The sequence below is a fragment of the Leptopilina heterotoma genome, unplaced genomic scaffold (assembly GCF_015476425.1).
Source record: "Leptopilina heterotoma isolate Lh14 unplaced genomic scaffold, ASM1547642v1 Lhet_22, whole genome shotgun sequence".
Lineage (NCBI taxonomy): Eukaryota > Metazoa > Arthropoda > Insecta > Hymenoptera > Figitidae > Leptopilina > Leptopilina heterotoma.
The window spans coordinates 506779-522998 of NW_025110937.1; the positions used below are offsets into that span (position 1 = coordinate 506779).

Genomic DNA, 16220 nt, shown 5'->3' on the forward strand with positions numbered 1-16220 from the left:
TTTTCCTGACTGATTTTGATTTTTTCCTGACGCTAAACAATATTCTGATTCACACAAAAAATCACTAGATACTCAAAAAAAATTTCTACTATTATTAATTCTATTATTAATTTTATTTTCCCCTGAATTTTTCCTGCTTTCCAGACTTTTTCCTGACCCTAAATAATATTCTGATCCACTCAAAAAATCACTAGATACTCAAAAAAAATTTCTACTATTATTAATTCTATTATTAATTTTATTTTCCCCTGAATTTTTCCTGCTTTCCAGACTTTTTCCTGACCCTAAAGAATATTCTGATTCACTCTAAAAAACACTAGATACTCAAAAAAAATTTTCTATTATTATTTACGAATTTTCTTAATTGGAAAATAAATCGAAAACGTCAATAACTTCTTTTTTGAATAAATATTTAATCCTTATTATTTTTCCCTAAGAATTAAGATTTTCAAAAAATGTTAAATTCAAACTTTTATTAAATTCAACAACTTATAAGAAAATTATTATAGAACATGAAGACATCAATCACTCCGAGTCCTCGACTCGGAGTGATTGATATCTTCATGTTATATAATAATTAAAATTTCCATAAAATTTTTTAAACAGAAAATTTATATATTTACAAAGAAATTTAATAAAATCCTTCGCAAGAATTCAATTATTTTTACAAGTAATAAAATTTTTCACATGAATTCAATTATTTTTAAAAGTTAATAAAACTTGTTACAAGAATTGAATTTTAAGAAATAATTAATTATTTTTTGACAATAAATTGTTTTTTTATTTAAACAATTGAATTCTGGTGGAAAAATAATGAAATTCTTCGGTGAAAATAAAATATTTTCAAAATCTATTATTTCAATAAAATTTCTCTAAAAAATTTCAATTATTTAAAAAAAATGTAATAAAAATTCGTTCGCAAGAATTCAATTATTTTCATAAATTATAAAATTCTTCTCAGAATTTCAAATATTAAAAAAAATTTAATAAACATTCGTTTGCAAGAATTAAATTATTTTTACAAGTAATAAAATTTTCACATAAATTCAATTATTTTTGAAAAGTTAATAAAATTCTGTGCTGAATTTCAATTACTTTTAATATCTACTATTTTAATAAAATTTCTCAACAAAAATTGAATTATTTTCATAAATAATAAAATTTTTTGCAAGATTTCAATTATTTCTTAATACAATTTTAAATTTATTTCTCAAAAGAATTCAATTATTTTCACAAATAATAAAACTACTGAGAGGAATTCAATTACTTTAAAAAAGCATTATTAAAATTCGTTTCAAGAATTCAATTATTTTTAATATCTACTATTTTAATAAATTTTCTCATAAAAATTTTAATATTTTTTAAAAAATTATGATTTTTAATAAAATAAATCTCAGCGAAAATTCAATTACTTTCATAAATAATAAAACTCTTTAGAGGATTTCAATTATTTTTTTTTATACAATTTTAAATGAGTTTCACAAAAGAATTCAATTATTTTAACAGGTAATAAAAATTTTCAAAGAAATTCAATTACTCAAATAAAAAGAATTTTAATAAAACTTGTTACGAGAATTGAACTTTAAGAAATAATCAATTATTCTATCAATAATTTGTTTTTGTATTTAAACGATTGAATTCTTGTAGAACAATAATGAAATTCTTCGCTGAAATCCAAATCTTTTCAAAATTTACTATTTTAATAAAATTTCTCAAAAGAATTCAATTATTTAAAAAAATTGTAATAAAAATTCGTTCGTAGGAATTCAATTATTTTTTCATAAATAATAAAATGCTTTACAGGATTTCAATTATTTAAAAAAAATGTGATCAAATTTGTTGAAAGAATTGAATTGAATTCTTGAAAATAGTTATTTTCATAAATAATAAAATTCTTCACAGGATTTCAATTACTTTTATTACAATTTTAAGTAAATTCTTCGAAAAATTCAATTATTTTTAAAAATCAATGCTATTTAAATCAATTTTTATTAGAAAATTCGTTGAGAATTCAATTATTTAAATACAAAAATAAATAATTTATCGAATAATTTAATGTTTCTTAAAATTTTATTAAAATTTTTGAAAATAATTGAATTTTAGAGGAATAAAGTTCCAAAGTTGAAATATTTAAAAAAAAAATTTCCAAAGTACCGAAAATTCTTCAAATAATGTTCCAAATGTTTCTAATTAAAAGTTTCTAATGTGAAAAGGTTAACGTATTGCATTTAATAAAATTATTTCTAAAATATATTTATACTCAGTGTCCATAGATAATTTAAGTCACGACATTATCTACAAAATGACCTCAAATTATTATTAAACAGGAAAGGGAAGAATATTTTAATCGCGGTCTCTAATTGAATAAATAATTTAGCTACAAAAACAGGTTGTAAATTGGCAGGAATCGAAATTCCATTAGCAATATTCAAATACGATATGCAATATAAAAAAAATATTAAAAAATGAAAACAGCTACAAAGTTGAAAATAAAATTTCTGTGTTCATTTATTAAACATTTTCCTTCCTCGTGAAAATTTTTATTTTATGAATAATATCAGTTTTATTGCACTATTGCCATTCCCAGACATCGAACACTGTATTTAGAAATAAAAAATAGTATCGAAAGTGTCACAAAAAATTATATTAAAATTTTTCTTTTTATTTCTGTAGTAAATTAAAAATTTAATCAATATTTTTACCGAATGAAAAATTAAATTATTCTCAGAATAATATTATTTAATTAAAGAAAATTTCTTGAGGGAGAAATTTGTGGTTCAATTTCTCCACTTGAGAACGTCAAGGTCACCACCAGAGGGCAGTGAAAATTCCAAGAAGGAACTGAACTGCCATCTAGCGGTGACCTTGGCGTTCTCAGGTGGAGAACAGCGTCTCCATATTGAATCTCAAGATATTCGTTTATACTCGTAATTAGTTCATTATTTCTAATCAAACATTGAATTCAGAGAGTTTGACAATTAATATAAATGAATTTAAATTTTGAATTTACTTTAATTTGCTATTTTGATAGTCCTTTCAGGTTTATTTTTAGGCTTAGAATAAAGTCTACTAAGTAGATATTTAAAATAAAATAAAAATTAAAATAAAATCTCAGTTAAAATAATAGTGTCTTATAGTAAATTAATAAATAGTTAATGGCTTTTTTTAAAACAAAATTAGTGTTGTTAGTAACTTATTCAAAAAATAGTAGAGCCAAATAAATCAAGATCAAGATTACTCACGTCATAAACAACAACTTTGGTGACATTCCCAGCTTTTTGACACTCCGAACGAATGTCCTGTTGATATTCCAAGAGAAGAGACACTTCATGATCGAAATCTTCAGGCTTAAAGAGATTCTTGATAATTACAACTCGTTCACACTTTTGTGGTTGTCCAGGAAGTTGATCTGGTCGCCAATCAAATAATCTAATGGAAAAGAGAAAAACAATTTGAATTGTTAGAAATAAATTGCTAACGACAGAGTAGCATTTGAATTATTTTAATTCAAACAACTTATCTCGACTACGTTTCTTGCATAAAATTAATAAATTTAATAAAATTAATAAAATTAATAATTTATGAATAATAATGATAATGGTTTAGAAATGGTAAACTCCAATTATGATAAAATTGCTGTTTTATAGCCAAGTCAGTTAGTCCTTAGAACACAAATAAACAAAACTCTTTTAAAATTCAATTAATTTTGAGAAATTTAAGTAAAATTATTCATTAAATAATTAGTCGAGTTTAGAATCATCTTTACTTGTAATAATTTTTTGATAATTAGTTCTTTAAGAATTGAGTTATTTAAGAAAGAAATTGTCAGAAATAGAAAAAAATAAAATCATTGACTAATGAATATTTATTATTGACTAATGACTATTTATTATTGACTATAAATTACTATTTATTATCGACTTTATATTATTGACTAAAGAGCTAAAATAATAATTTTCCTTCCGCCCCTAATTGAATTCTTTTAAAGCGACGAAAGAAATGAAATCAACATCGATTGAAATTGATATTTTAGTTAACTGCAGTGAGAGTTTGATTACATATCTTTTTTTTTTTGATGAAACAAGTACATATTAACATAGGGAAAGAGAGAGAAAGAGAGATTTTCCTCTGATCTCCAAGCACTCTCTGTAACCTATAATCAATAACGATCCCTCGACAAATTATCCATAGCTATTCTCGCCTCGAGCAATTTCCAATGGTTTTCTCATACTTTGATTCAACGATCGTTTTATTATTTCTTTCTGTAACGGTATCAGTGACTTCTCGCGAGGAATATTTACTTTTCATTTTGCACAAGTATGTATATAAACGTGTCACTTGTGCGAATTTTGCGTCTTCTCTCATTTCAACTTGAAAATTAATGTAAAACAATCTCTCTCTCTCTCTCTCGACGATTTCACTTTTCCAAGAATAATGTTCAATTTTAACTTTAACGGTCATGTTTGAATTTCATGAATAAAATAAATAGAATAATAGTTGGGAGATAAAAGTTAATATTTTGATACTGTTATAATGAAAGTTTAATTTCTAATGGTGAATTTAATTTCTAATCTTTTTCTTGGGAGACAATTTAGCTCTATCCGTTAAGAAAATGGAACTCTTACATATTCATTAATCCTTTGGGCGGAATGATTCTTTTTTCGAATCTCTTTCTTCTCTGAAAGGCTCGTTAAGCTGCCGAAGGGCCAGAAATCAAGTTCGATGTACTTTGGCGAAAACCGGTCATTTAGAATTTTAAACTCTCTTTTATCTACCGGAAGTTTGATCTGCTATCGAATATTTCCGTCTATTTTTTTCGATTCTTAATTTAAATTCTAGAATAAAATTTAATTAAACTTGTTTGTCTTTTTTACTTTTTTTGAAATGTTTTGTTTTCTTTTTGAGGATATCACTTGTTATTATTTACACTTAGAAAATTAATAGACCTGCTTTGAAATTAGATCAGACGTTGATTGAGACACGCTTTAATGCGGAAACGATTAACGTCTAGCACCCCGCAATTTGCCTTGTGACCATGTAATTCACTTGAAAGCAATTTTTATTGCATAATATGCGGGGAAATTTACATATTCCGATATTAAAGATGACACTTGTGTGTAAATATTTCAGTGAACAAGTATATAAAATACGCGTCGCAATAAATGAGTAAAGTGTCATTTATATGAACAAGTGACAGGCTCTCAAATACGTCACTCTAAAAAGACATCTCTACATGGAAAGTACACGTTTTTCTAATTGCCAACACCTCACTAAATTTCCATTTTACGAGAAGTGTCCCATTCTTTTTTTCTCTCTCTCTCGAAACCTCGTTCCATTTGTTCACAATACTACTACTACTACTACTACTACTACTATTTTTTGTTATTTATTAGTTTTTTTAAATTCGATTTTAATTTAATTTATTTTAAATAACTTTTATCGAAATAAAGTTATTACTTATAAATCATTTAAAGTATTTTTTGAAAAATTTTAATTTCAATTCTGTTGAAATTAGTTTCAATTTTAATAATTTTAACGCAATTCTTTAAAAGAATCCAACTATTTTAATAAATATCAAAAATTTTTCTGGAAATTCAGTTATTTTCAAAAATTAAAAAAAAATTCTCGTCAACATTTCAATTATTTTTATAAATAGCAAAATTCTTTGTCGAAATTTAATTATATTCAGGAATTTTTATAAAATTCATTAAAAATTCAATTGTTTTCGTAAAAAATAAGATTCATCAGAAGAATTCAATTATTTTCGAGATTAGTAAAATTCTTCGCAGCAATTCAATTGTTTTCAAAAAATTTAAAAAAAATTGTCTTCAGCATTTCAATTATCTTTATAAATAACTAGCTAAATTCTTAGACAAAATTCAATTATTTTTACGAATTTTAAAAAAATTAATTGCAAAATTCAATTATTTTCAAAAATTTTAATAAAATTCATTCATCAACAAAATTAAATTAAATTTTTCACAGTAATTCAATTATTTTCATAAATAATAAAACTCATTGCAGAACAATAAATATCGAAATATGTCAAAAAAAATTCATAACTCGATCAATTCTCGACCAAATTCTTGTTTCTTGGTCGCAAATTAAAGAGGGATTAATGCTTTTTGTCATTGGACCAATAGGAATATGTTTAAAAAATTTTTGACAGCCAGCGTCCCCACCCGCCCGTATCAGAAAAACGAAAATTGAAAAAAAAGTTCAAAAAAAATTCATAACTCGATCAATTTTTGACCAAATTCTTGTTTCTTGGTCGCAAATTAAAGAGGGATGTATGCTTTTTGTCATTGGACCAATTAGACAATGTTTAAAAAATTTTTGACAGCCAGCGTCCCCACCCGCCCGTATCAGAAAAACGAAAATTGAAAAAAAAGTTCAAAAAAAATTCATAACTCGATCAATTTTCGACCAAATTCTTGTTTCTTGGTCGCAAATTAAAGGGAGATTAATGCTTTTTGTCATTGGACCAATTAGACAATGTTTAAAAAATTTTTGACAGCCAGCGTCCCCACCCGCCCGTATCAGAAAAACGAAAATTGAAAACAAAGTTCAAAAAAAATTCATAACTCGATCAATTTTTGACCAAATTCTTGTTTCTTGGTCGAAAATTAAAGAGGGATTAATGCTTTTTGTCATTGGATCAATAGGAATATGTTTAAAAAATTTTTGACAGCCAGCGTCCCCACCCGCCCGTATCAGAAAAACGAAAATTGAAAAAAAAGTTCAAAAAAAATTCATAACTCGATCAATTTTCGACCAAATTCTTGTTTCTTGGTCGCAAATTAAAGGGAGATTAATGCTTTTTGTCATTGGACCAATTAGACAATGTTTAAAAAATTTTTGACAGCCAGCGTCCCCACCCGCCCGTATCAGAAAAACGAAAATTGAAAACAAAGGTCAAAAAAAATTCATAACTCGATCAATTTTTGACCAAATTCTTGTTTCTTGGTCGCAAATTAAAGAGGGATGTATGCTTCTTGTCATTGGACCAATTAGACAATGTTTAAAAAATTTTTGACAGCCAGCGTCCCCACCCGCCCGTATCAGAAAAACGAAAATTGAAAAAAAAGTTCAAAAAAAATTCATAACTCGATCAATTTTTGACCAAATTCCTGTTTCTTGGTCGCAAATTAAAGAGGGATTAATGCTTTTTGTCTTTGGATCAATTAGACAATGTTTAAAAAATTTTTGACAGCCAGCGTCCCCACCCGCCCGTATCAGAAAAACGAAAATTGAAAAAAAAGTTCAAAAAAAATTCATAACTCGATCAATTTTTGACCAAATTCTTGTTTCTTGGTCGCAAATTAAAGAGGGATGTATGCTTCTTGTCATTGGACCAATTAGACAATGTTTAAAAAATTTTTGACAGCCAGCGTCCCCACCCGCCCGTATCAGAAAAACGAAAATTGAAAAAAAAGTTCAAAAAAAATTCATAACTCGATCAATTTTCGACCAAATTCTTGTTTCTTGGTCGCAAATTAAAGGGAGATTAATGCTTTTTGTCATTGGACCAATTAGACAATGTTTAAAAAATTTTTGACAGCCAGCGTCCCCACCCGCCCGTATCAGAAAAACGAAAATTGAAAACAAAGTTCAAAAAAAATTCATAACTCGATCAATTTTTGACCAAATTCTTGTTTCTTGGTCGAAAATTAAAGAGGGATTAATGCTTTTTGTCATTGGATCAATAGGAATATGTTTAAAAAATTTTTGACAGCCAGCGTCCCCACCCGCCCGTATCAGAAAAACGAAAATTGAAAAAAAAGTTCAAAAAAAATTCATAACTCGATCAATTTTTGACCAAATTCTTGTTTCTTGGTCGCAAATTAAAGAGGGATGTATGCTTTTTGTCATTGGACCAATTAGACAATGTTTAAAAAATTTTTGACAGCCAGCGTCCCCACCCGCCCGTATCAGAAAAACGAAAATTGAAAAAAAAGTTCAAAAAAAATTCATAACTCGATCAATTTTCGACCAAATTCTTGTTTCTTGATCGCAAATTAAAGGGAGATTAATGCTTTTTGTCATTGGACCAATTAGACAATGTTTAAAAAATTTTTGACAGCCAGCGTCCCCACCCGCCCGTATCAGAAAAACGAAAATTGAAAACAAAGTTCAAAAAAAATTCATAACTCGATCAATTTTTGACCAAATTCTTGTTTCTTGGTCGAAAATTAAAGAGGGATTAATGCTTTTTGTCATTGGATCAATAGGAATATGTTTAAAAAATTTTTGACAGCCAGCGTCCCCACCCGCCCGTATCAGAAAAACGAAAATTGAAAAAAAAGTTCAAAAAAAATTCATAACTCGATCAATTTTCGACCAAATTCTTGTTTCTTGGTCGCAAATTAAAGGGAGATTAATGCTTTTTGTCATTGGACCAATTAGACAATGTTTAAAAAATTTTTGACAGCCAGCGTCCCCACCCGCCCGTATCAGAAAAACGAAAATTGAAAACAAAGGTCAAAAAAAATTCATAACTCGATCAATTTTTGACCAAATTCTTGTTTCTTGGTCGCAAATTAAAGAGGGATGTATGCTTCTTGTCATTGGACCAATTAGACAATGTTTAAAAAATTTTTGACAGCCAGCGTCCCCACCCGCCCGTATCAGAAAAACGAAAATTGAAAACAAAGTTCAAAAAAAATTCATAACTCGATCAATTTTTGACCAAATTCTTGTTTCTTGGTCGAAAATTAAAGAGGGATTAATGCTTTTTGTCATTGGATCAATAGGAATATGTTTAAAAAATTTTTGACAGCCAGCGTCCCCACCCGCCCGTATCAGAAAAACGAAAATTGAAAAAAAAGTTCAAAAAAAATTCATAACTCGATCAATTTTCGACCAAATTCTTGTTTCTTGGTCGCAAATTAAAGGGAGATTAATGCTTTTTGTCATTGGACCAATTAGACAATGTTTAAAAAATTTTTGACAGCCAGCGTCCCCACCCGCCCGTATCAGAAAAAACGAAAATTGAAAAAAAAGTTCAAAAAAAATTCATAACTCGATCAATTTTCGACCAAATTCTTGTTTCTTGGTCGCAAATTAAAGGGAGATTAATGCTTTTTGTCATTGGACCAATTAGACAATGTTTAAAAAATTTTTGACAGCCAGCGTCCCCACCCGCCCGTATCAGAAAAACGAAAATTGAAAACAAAGTTCAAAAAAAATTCATAACTCGATCAATTTTTGACCAAATTCTTGTTTCTTGGTCGAAAATTAAAGAGGGATTAATGCTTTTTGTCATTGGATCAATAGGAATATGTTTAAAAAATTTTTGACAGCCAGCGTCCCCACCCGCCCGTATCAGAAAAACGAAAATTGAAAACAAAGGTCAAAAAAAATTCATAACTCGATCAATTTTTGACCAAATTCTTGTTTCTTGGTCGCAAATTAAAGAGGGATGTATGCTTCTTGTCATTGGACCAATTAGACAATGTTTAAAAAATTTTTGACAGCCAGCGTCCCCACCCGCCCGTATCAGAAAAACGAAAATTGAAAAAAAAGTTCAAAAAAAATTCATAACTCGATCAATTTTTGACCAAATTCCTGTTTCTTGGTCGCAAATTAAAGAGGGATTAATGCTTTTTGTCTTTGGATCAATTAGACAATGTTTAAAAAATTTTTGACAGCCAGCGTCCCCACCCGCCCGTATCAGAAAAACGAAAATTGAAAAAAAAGTTCAAAAAAAATTCATAACTCGATCAATTTTTGACCAAATTCTTGTTTCTTGGTCGCAAATTAAAGAGGGATGTATGCTTCTTGTCATTGGACCAATTAGACAATGTTTAAAAAATTTTTGACAGCCAGCGTCCCCACCCGCCCGTATCAGAAAAACGAAAATTGAAAAAAAAGTTCAAAAAAAATTCATAACTCGATCAATTTTTGACCAAATTCTTGTTTCTTGGTCGCAAATTAAAGAGGGATGTATGCTTCTTGTCATTGGACCAATTAGACAATGTTTAAAAAATTTTTGACAGCCAGCGTCCCCACCCGCCCGTATCAGAAAAACGAAAATTGAAAAAAAAGTTCAAAAAAAATTCATAACTCGATCAATTTTTGACCAAATTCTTGTTTCTTGGTCGCAAATTAAAGAGGGATGTATGCTTCTTGTCATTGGACCAATTAGACAATGTTTAAAAAATTTTTGACAGCCAGCGTCCCCACCCGCCCGCATCAGAAAAACGAAAATTAAAAAAAAAGTTTTAAAAAAATTCATAACTCGATCAATTTTTGAACAAATTCTTGTTTCTTGGTCGCAAATTAAAGGGAGATTAATGCTTTTTGTCATTGGACCAATTAGACAATGTTTAAAAAATTTTTGACAGCCAGCGTCCCCACCCGCCCGTATCAGAAAAACGAAAATTGAAAACAAAGGTCAAAAAAAATTCATAACTCGATCAATTTTTGACCAAATTCTTGTTTCTTGGTCGCAAATTAAAGAGGGATGTATGCTTCTTGTCATTGGACCAATTAGACAATGTTTAAAAAATTTTTGACAGCCAGCGTCCCCACCCGCCCGTATCAGAAAAACGAAAATTGAAAAAAAAGTTCAAAAAAAATTCATAACTCGATCAATTTTTGACCAAATTCCTGTTTCTTGGTCGCAAATTAAAGAGGGATTAATGCTTTTTGTCTTTGGATCAATTAGACAATGTTTAAAAAATTTTTGACAGCCAGCGTCCCCACCCGCCCGTATCAGAAAAACGAAAATTGAAAAAAAAGTTCAAAAAAAATTCATAACTCGATCAATTTTTGACCAAATTCTTGTTTCTTGGTCGCAAATTAAAGAGGGATGTATGCTTCTTGTCATTGGACCAATTAGACAATGTTTAAAAAATTTTTGACAGCCAGCGTCCCCACCCGCCCGTATCAGAAAAACGAAAATTGAAAAAAAAGTTCAAAAAAAATTCATAACTCGATCAATTTTCGACCAAATTCTTGTTTCTTGGTCGCAAATTAAAGGGAGATTAATGCTTTTTGTCATTGGACCAATTAGACAATGTTTAAAAAATTTTTGACAGCCAGCGTCCCCACCCGCCCGTATCAGAAAAACGAAAATTGAAAACAAAGTTCAAAAAAAATTCATAACTCGATCAATTTTTGACCAAATTCTTGTTTCTTGGTCGAAAATTAAAGAGGGATTAATGCTTTTTGTCATTGGATCAATAGGAATATGTTTAAAAAATTTTTGACAGCCAGCGTCCCCACCCGCCCGTATCAGAAAAACGAAAATTGAAAAAAAAGTTCAAAAAAAATTCATAACTCGATCAATTTTCGACCAAATTCTTGTTTCTTGGTCGCAAATTAAAGGGAGATTAATGCTTTTTGTCATTGGACCAATTAGACAATGTTTAAAAAATTTTTGACAGCCAGCGTCCCCACCCGCCCGTATCAGAAAAAACGAAAATTGAAAACAAAGGTCAAAAAAAATTCATAACTCGATCAATTTTTGACCAAATTCTTGTTTCTTGGTCGCAAATTAAAGAGGGATGTATGCTTCTTGTCATTGGACCAATTAGACAATGTTTAAAAAATTTTTGACAGCCAGCGTCCCCACCCGCCCGTATCAGAAAAACGAAAATTGAAAAAAAAGTTCAAAAAAAATTCATAACTCGATCAATTTTTGACCAAATTCTTGTTTCTTGGTCGCAAATTAAAGAGGGATGTATGCTTCTTGTCATTGGACCAATTAGACAATGTTTAAAAAATTTTTGACAGCCAGCGTCCCCACCCGCCCGTATCAGAAAAACGAAAATTGAAAAAAAAGTTCAAAAAAAATTCATAACTCGATCAATTTTCGACCAAATTCTTGTTTCTTGGTCGCAAATTAAAGGGAGATTAATGCTTTTTGTCATTGGACCAATTAGACAATGTTTAAAAAATTTTTGACAGCCAGCGTCCCCACCCGCCCGTATCAGAAAAACGAAAATTGAAAACAAAGTTCAAAAAAAATTCATAACTCGATCAATTTTTGACCAAATTCTTGTTTCTTGGTCGAAAATTAAAGAGGGATTAATGCTTTTTGTCATTGGATCAATAGGAATATGTTTAAAAAATTTTTGACAGCCAGCGTCCCCACCCGCCCGTATCAGAAAAACGAAAATTGAAAACAAAGGTCAAAAAAAATTCATAACTCGATCAATTTTTGACCAAATTCTTGTTTCTTGGTCGCAAATTAAAGAGGGATGTATGCTTCTTGTCATTGGACCAATTAGACAATGTTTAAAAAATTTTTGACAGCCAGCGTCCCCACCCGCCCGTATCAGAAAAACGAAAATTGAAAAAAAAGTTCAAAAAAAATTCATAACTCGATCAATTTTTGACCAAATTCCTGTTTCTTGGTCGCAAATTAAAGAGGGATTAATGCTTTTTGTCTTTGGATCAATTAGACAATGTTTAAAAAATTTTTGACAGCCAGCGTCCCCACCCGCCCGTATCAGAAAAACGAAAATTGAAAAAAAAGTTCAAAAAAAATTCATAACTCGATCAATTTTTGACCAAATTCTTGTTTCTTGGTCGCAAATTAAAGAGGGATGTATGCTTCTTGTGATTGGACCAATTAGACAATGTTTAAAAAATTTTTGACAGCCAGCGTCCCCACCCGCCCGTATCAGAAAAACGAAAATTGAAAAAAAAGTTCAAAAAAAATTCATAACTCGATCAATTTTTGACCAAATTCTTGTTTCTTGGTCGCAAATTAAAGAGGGATGTATGCTTCTTGTCATTGGACCAATTAGACAATGTTTAAAAAATTTTTGACAGCCAGCGTCCCCACCCGCCCGTATCAGAAAAACGAAAATTGAAAAAAAAGTTCAAAAAAAATTCATAACTCGATCAATTTTTGACCAAATTCTTGTTTCTTGGTCGCAAATTAAAGAGGGATGTATGCTTCTTGTCATTGGACCAATTAGACAATGTTTAAAAAATTTTTGACAGCCAGCGTCCCCACCCGCCCGCATCAGAAAAACGAAAATTAAAAAAAAAGTTTTAAAAAAATTCATAACTCGATCAATTTTTGAACAAATTCTTGTTTCTTGGTCGCAAATTAAAGGGAGATTATTGCTGTTTAAAATGTGACTATTGCATTTTTTTCTATAAACTGTAATAGCTAGCGTACGTTGTTTTTGCGTTGATTAAGCCGTATAGGGCCACCGCGCTACTATATGTGTGTCGGCGCCTTTGGATTTTTCTGATGGCTGGCGGCCGGCGGGTCGCTAGTTTCACCGAGCCGATTTTTTCAATTTTACAGTTATTATGGAAATTCGTAAAAAAATGTAATGGAACATTTTTTTAAATATTTAATAATTTTTAGAGTGAATCAGAATGTTCTTTAGGGTCAGGGAGAAAGTGAAAATTAATCAGGAAAAAGTCTGGAAATCAGGGAAATGTCAGGAAAAGATCAGGAAAAAACAAAATTAATTTTTTGTGTCAACCCTGAACTGGTAACAAAATATTTAGAGAATTTTATTAATTTAATGAAATAAGAAAAAGGAGTAATGGAATTTAATTTCTAATTTGAAAAAAGGGAATAAAATTAGTGACACATGTTGATAAAAGTTTTCCAAGGGACGAGAGTCTGATGAATGAAATAAATGTATTTAAGCCCATCGGGAAAATCTTTGAAATTCAGGAAGATGACCGTTCTGTTTCTGCTCGTGCATACGAGAATATCAAGATCAACGCAACGATTCAACGCAGCAGTGAAAGAAATTGCATTCAGACAGATGTGCGTTCACTGAATAAGATGCTGAGTAATATGTGGTACAGACTACTTTTACCAGAACTGCAAACGCCAAGCAGTCTGTGCTTGAAATACGCGAAAACAAGTTTAAAGACACTCCGGCAATTCATCCAATCAATCTCATGAATATTATATTATTATCATTATTATTGTATTATTAACCCGAAAATATTCACTCGTTTATTTTTCAATAATGCATAATTATATCTGATTCAAGTGCATATACTTTGCTCAAGGGGCTTAAGAGAGAAAAAATGAATTGTTCCATTATGACAATTATTATTCTTCAGAAGACCACCCAAATTTTAAAAGAGGATTATCATTATAATTTATAATTATCATTGACATTACTTTAAACGTTTAGACTCTTTAAAAATTTATTCCATATTTTGAAGAAAGTGTTAAAAATTAATTTCGCAATTTTATGAATCGGATAATTAAAAAGTAAATTTTGAAAGTAGAACATCTTTCGCTAGTAAAAAAATTTGTTTAGTTCGATAAATTATTATTAGTGATATTTAAATTCAGCAATATTTAAATTAAATGTCAGTAACAAATATAAAAAAAGCTGAGATCACTAAAAATTAAACTGTCAGGATTGTTCTATAACTGTAAAATAGTTGAAAGAGGTAAAATTTCTACTCACTTTTCTTGGAATTTTTTCTGTCGCTCTTTGTCCTTTTTCTTCTTTTTGGGCTTCTTTGAAGGATCGTATTCGCCTTTCAATTGGAATTTCGCTCTTTGGACTGATAAAGTCTTTCCTCTGATTTTCCAGCCATCGAGAATATTCAATGCGAGATTAACAGATTCCACCTGAAAGGAAAATGAATAAAAGAATGTTAAATTTTGTCAATTTCAAATAATTACTGCGCATTATTATCCTATAATCACTCTAATTAAAGTATTAAACTATAAATTACTGTTCTATTTAGATTTTCTATTCCAAATAAAGTGATTTTTATTTTTATCTATTTTTCCAAACATAATTGGAAAAATAATTTGAAAAAATAATTTGAAAAAATAATTTGAAAACAATTAAAGAAGTTGAAAAAAATCAAAAAGGTTGAAAAAATTATCACTGGAAAAAATATGAAAGCAGCTATAAAATATTTAAAGTCCACGGTAAAATAAAATTACAAATACACAAAAATCGTTATTCTTTCGATACATTTAGCAGATGGCCAGCTAGAATATATTTTTATCAATGACAGATCGACAGGAATTCATGAGCTGATCTTTTTTTCTACATCACTAACGTCAAAACAAATCAAAATCGTTCCATTGAATTTTACAATGCAAAACTTTTTTATTTCAAAATTGAAAAATCAAAAAGTAGAATAATTGAATATAAAAAATATTTATAAAAATTCTTCATTTTTTTTTTAAATCGATTTAATTTGTAAATTTAATTTCTAAAAAAATTATATACTTTAATCTCAATCCCACATACGAAGGAATAATTTATGTCTCAACTGAAAACAATTTCAATAAATAGAAGCCTGCTGAGAGAAACAGATTACAAAGAGAAAATAAATAATCTATCAATAGATGACAAATGGAACTGAATATTAACAACATCAGCCTAGAACATTACTGAAGAATCTTTCTAATAAATCACCAAGTGTACACGCACATGTATATAATTATAATACAAAACAAAATTTAAAGCATCATCAATTTAAAATAATCATCCATTTTTTTCTTCTTTAAAGTTAATTATCAATCTGAAACCAAGATTTTTAAAATTAATTTTAATTAATTAATTTTAGTAATAAATTAACATTAATGAATAATTTAAAAAAAAGGATTAAAAAAAAGTACTAAGCAAAATAGTAGCGGACTCGAAATATTTCCTGTTCCACATTGGCAGGTTCATTAAGCAATCACATAAATAATTTTTAAAGATATGAACACGCGTTCAACACACCCTGCGTCTCTTGTAATTAAGAATGGTTGTAAAAATGCAAACTTAACGGCCTGTGATTCCTCACCGCACATATGTGTGTCGCCTTAAATATATTAAATACCAAGGTCCAGTCGAAGATAAGGGCCTTTCAAATTATATTCCCACTCTCAAAGCATAATTCCCATATTTTTCGCACTCAAAAATCGTTATTTTAAAAATGCAATTGCGTGCACTGCTCTCTTTTGATATTATATTTTAAGTTCTTCTCTTTATATTTCATCTCCTTCTGTTTATTAGGTATACGCATGATTAATTAAACTTTATATACACAAATATTTTAATACTTGTCGGCATTATTCTTTTATATAATTAGAAGATTTCATCGCCGTCTCTTTTTCCATTCAGAGTGCGAGTGATCTTTCAATAAGCAAGGCTCGCGCAAAAAAAGACGATTTAAAGTACAAAAAAAAAGTCTTACTTCAATGGACAATTTTTCATTAAATTTACTATTTTATTCGTTTTTTTATTTTCTATTAATTTCTAAAAAAAAAA

At 28.9% G+C, this 16220-nt stretch overlaps 1 protein-coding gene across 3 annotated transcripts in view; it reads right to left on the reverse strand.

Moving 5' to 3' along the window:
* LOC122501993 (HIV Tat-specific factor 1 homolog) overlaps window positions 1-16220 on the reverse strand; it is a 133060-nt gene that overhangs the window by 5284 nt on the left and 111556 nt on the right. For all 3 annotated transcript variants that reach the window (XM_043611819.1, XM_043611820.1, XM_043611818.1), the window contains 2 exons: window positions 14409-14575; window positions 3243-3429 (listed from right to left, as the gene is read on the reverse strand). In XM_043611819.1, coding sequence (XP_043467754.1) covers window positions 3243-3429; window positions 14409-14575 — 354 coding nt within the window. The remainder of the gene's footprint in view (window positions 1-3242; window positions 3430-14408; window positions 14576-16220) is intronic.